The 2,211-nt window shown below is 43.1% G+C and overlaps 1 protein-coding gene across 1 annotated transcript in view; it reads right to left on the bottom strand.

Moving 5' to 3' along the window:
- Vps13c (vacuolar protein sorting 13 homolog C (S. cerevisiae)) overlaps window positions 1–2,211 on the bottom strand; it is a gene marked incomplete at its 5' end in the record, with an annotated part of 161,865 nt that overhangs the window by 28,969 nt on the left and 130,685 nt on the right. The window contains 2 exon segments of the mRNA XM_013518933.1: window positions 96–236; window positions 1,137–1,278. Of these exon segments, the coding sequence (XP_013374387.1) occupies window positions 96–236; window positions 1,137–1,278 (283 nt within the window).

Below are 2,211 nucleotides of genomic sequence, written 5' to 3'. Positions count from 1 at the left end.
ATGGAGAGTCCTCAAAATAATAAAAAGAGAAATTCCATTCTCAAGATAACCAAAGTGATTACAAATATTTCTTTAAATGAGGATGGCAATATTACCTGTAGCCAGTACAACCTGGCCCTTAAACTCCTCTGATGGGGCGACTGCTTAAATTCAACCTGAATTCCTGATAGAAAATCTCGTTTGATAGGGCACCGAATAGGAAGACGCATCTCCATGGGAACTTTATCAAAATTGACCTGGAAAAAAAGCACATTTTTCATGATGAGTTGGTATTAGCAGAGTGCCTCATTTTAGGCATCCATGTATTGATGAAACCAATGAGAAGGATATCTTTATCTCTGCATCTCACTGAAAGATCTTAAGGTCATCTACAACTGAAACCTCTGAAGCAGAATCGCTTTTCTAAGAAACTTACTAGGCAAACAACGTATAGTTAATAGCTCGTTTAGGCCTAACAGCAACGGTACAGCCCAAACCCACAGCTCACTTAAGCACAGCCAGCGCTGACAGTGTGGGAAACACGGCTGGTGACCAGTACAGATTCAGCTCTCAGACACGAAGACAGAGAACAGCCAAAAGCACACGCCGTGAAGACAGCGAGCGGGCCACTGAAATCAAGTTTCTGGAGTCTTCTTGCGGCCAGCAAAATGTTTAGTCTTTGTTCTGGAAGGTCTCATGGAGAGCACACCTTTACTTACAGCTGCCAGCAATCATTCACATTTAATGAGTTTCACTGAGCATGGTTTTTGTATGTTTTCCATCAGTAAGGTAATTATATAACTGTCTTTAGTAATATACAGGTATCATTCAAATGTAAGAATAAAATTTTTAATAAAACGCCATTAATTTCTGCATAATCTTACGAAAAGTTTCACAAAACTGATTTGTAAACAGAACAAGTTACAAAAATACAGGAGAAATATTTAAATCAGACTTCATAGTATATGATTATATTAACATTATATTTAATTGTAGTAACATTATATAGTATTTTAACTACATACTCACACTCCTACTGATAACTTATTTACTAATAAACATATCAACTTGTACACATCCTGGACAGTAAAACTATTCATTCCATCAACAACAGCAAAATATACCTATAAAACTTGAAGTAAAAAACTGAGGTATACCTCAAAATTATTCTCTAGCTTCACCCAGCCGTGGTCCCGGGAGCCGTGATGTTTCTGGTAGGACTGCTCCAGCAGGAGGATCTGCTTTTGACTAAAAGGCTTCCATTTATGTTTTGGTTTCATTTCCCAGACAACACCAGAACTAAAATAATTCACCAAGAAAATTAAATTAGAAACACAGATTAAAATTTGTGGACCTGTCGTTCAACTCCAGATTAGTACAACTACTAACTTCCTATAAAAATTAAATTGATAGACTCCCACCACCACAGTTCCCAGGTGAAACTTGGGAGAGAGTCAGGTGTTTCCCATCTACTTCCTGGGGGCAGAGCGGGTGACCCAGGACCCTGCCACCATTACAGTCTGAGTCTCTGCCCTCCATGCACCTACAGCAGACAGGAATTCCTCACTCAGAAGCCCTGGGGACTGCTCTCACTGGGGTTCGTATGTGGGCCCTCCCTGAGTGGGCACTGTGCCGAGTGAGTGAGTGCTCCAAGAGCAGCTTGTCCTAAGGTTCAAGTCGGTGCTTTACTTGTGCCCGGACCCCCTTGGGGGGTCGCAGACACCAGCACTCTGTGACTGCTGTTGGTCCGGCCCATATGTGGTTCCTGTATGTGTCCTGAACTGACTGGAGACACAAAATCTGGTGGTTCACAATCTGTAGACCCTGTAGTTTGTGTCTGGGTTTTGCCTGTACCCTAAACTGCCTGGGGATGTAGGTCCCCTGGACCGGGATTGTCACACCAGTACAACCCGAGTCTGGGCCGTGAACATGCACTGAACTGCAAGGGGAGGCTGGATCAGATGGTCTGCCATCAGCTGACACCAATGCCTGCGTCTGAGACCTGGGATAACTAGATACAAATCAGCAACTGCCGGAAAACCCTAGACTAAGTAAAGTTTCTCAGCAGACACTGAGGGAATAACCTGACCAACAGGAAAACTAGGGACACTAGCAGCCTTTGCTGTGCAGCCACTGAAGATGGAAACTGAGCTTTCTAAATCCAGCAGCAAACATGACAAAACGAAGGGCTAAAACACAATCCCAGAACTCCACCCCACTCAGAACAAGTCC

This window comes from Chinchilla lanigera, unplaced genomic scaffold (assembly GCF_000276665.1).
Source record: "Chinchilla lanigera isolate Chin_1 unplaced genomic scaffold, ChiLan1.0 scaffold00049, whole genome shotgun sequence".
Taxonomy (NCBI): domain Eukaryota; kingdom Metazoa; phylum Chordata; class Mammalia; order Rodentia; family Chinchillidae; genus Chinchilla; species Chinchilla lanigera.
Note: the sequence above shows the minus strand (reverse complement) of the source record. Positions and strands in the feature narration are given on the sequence as shown.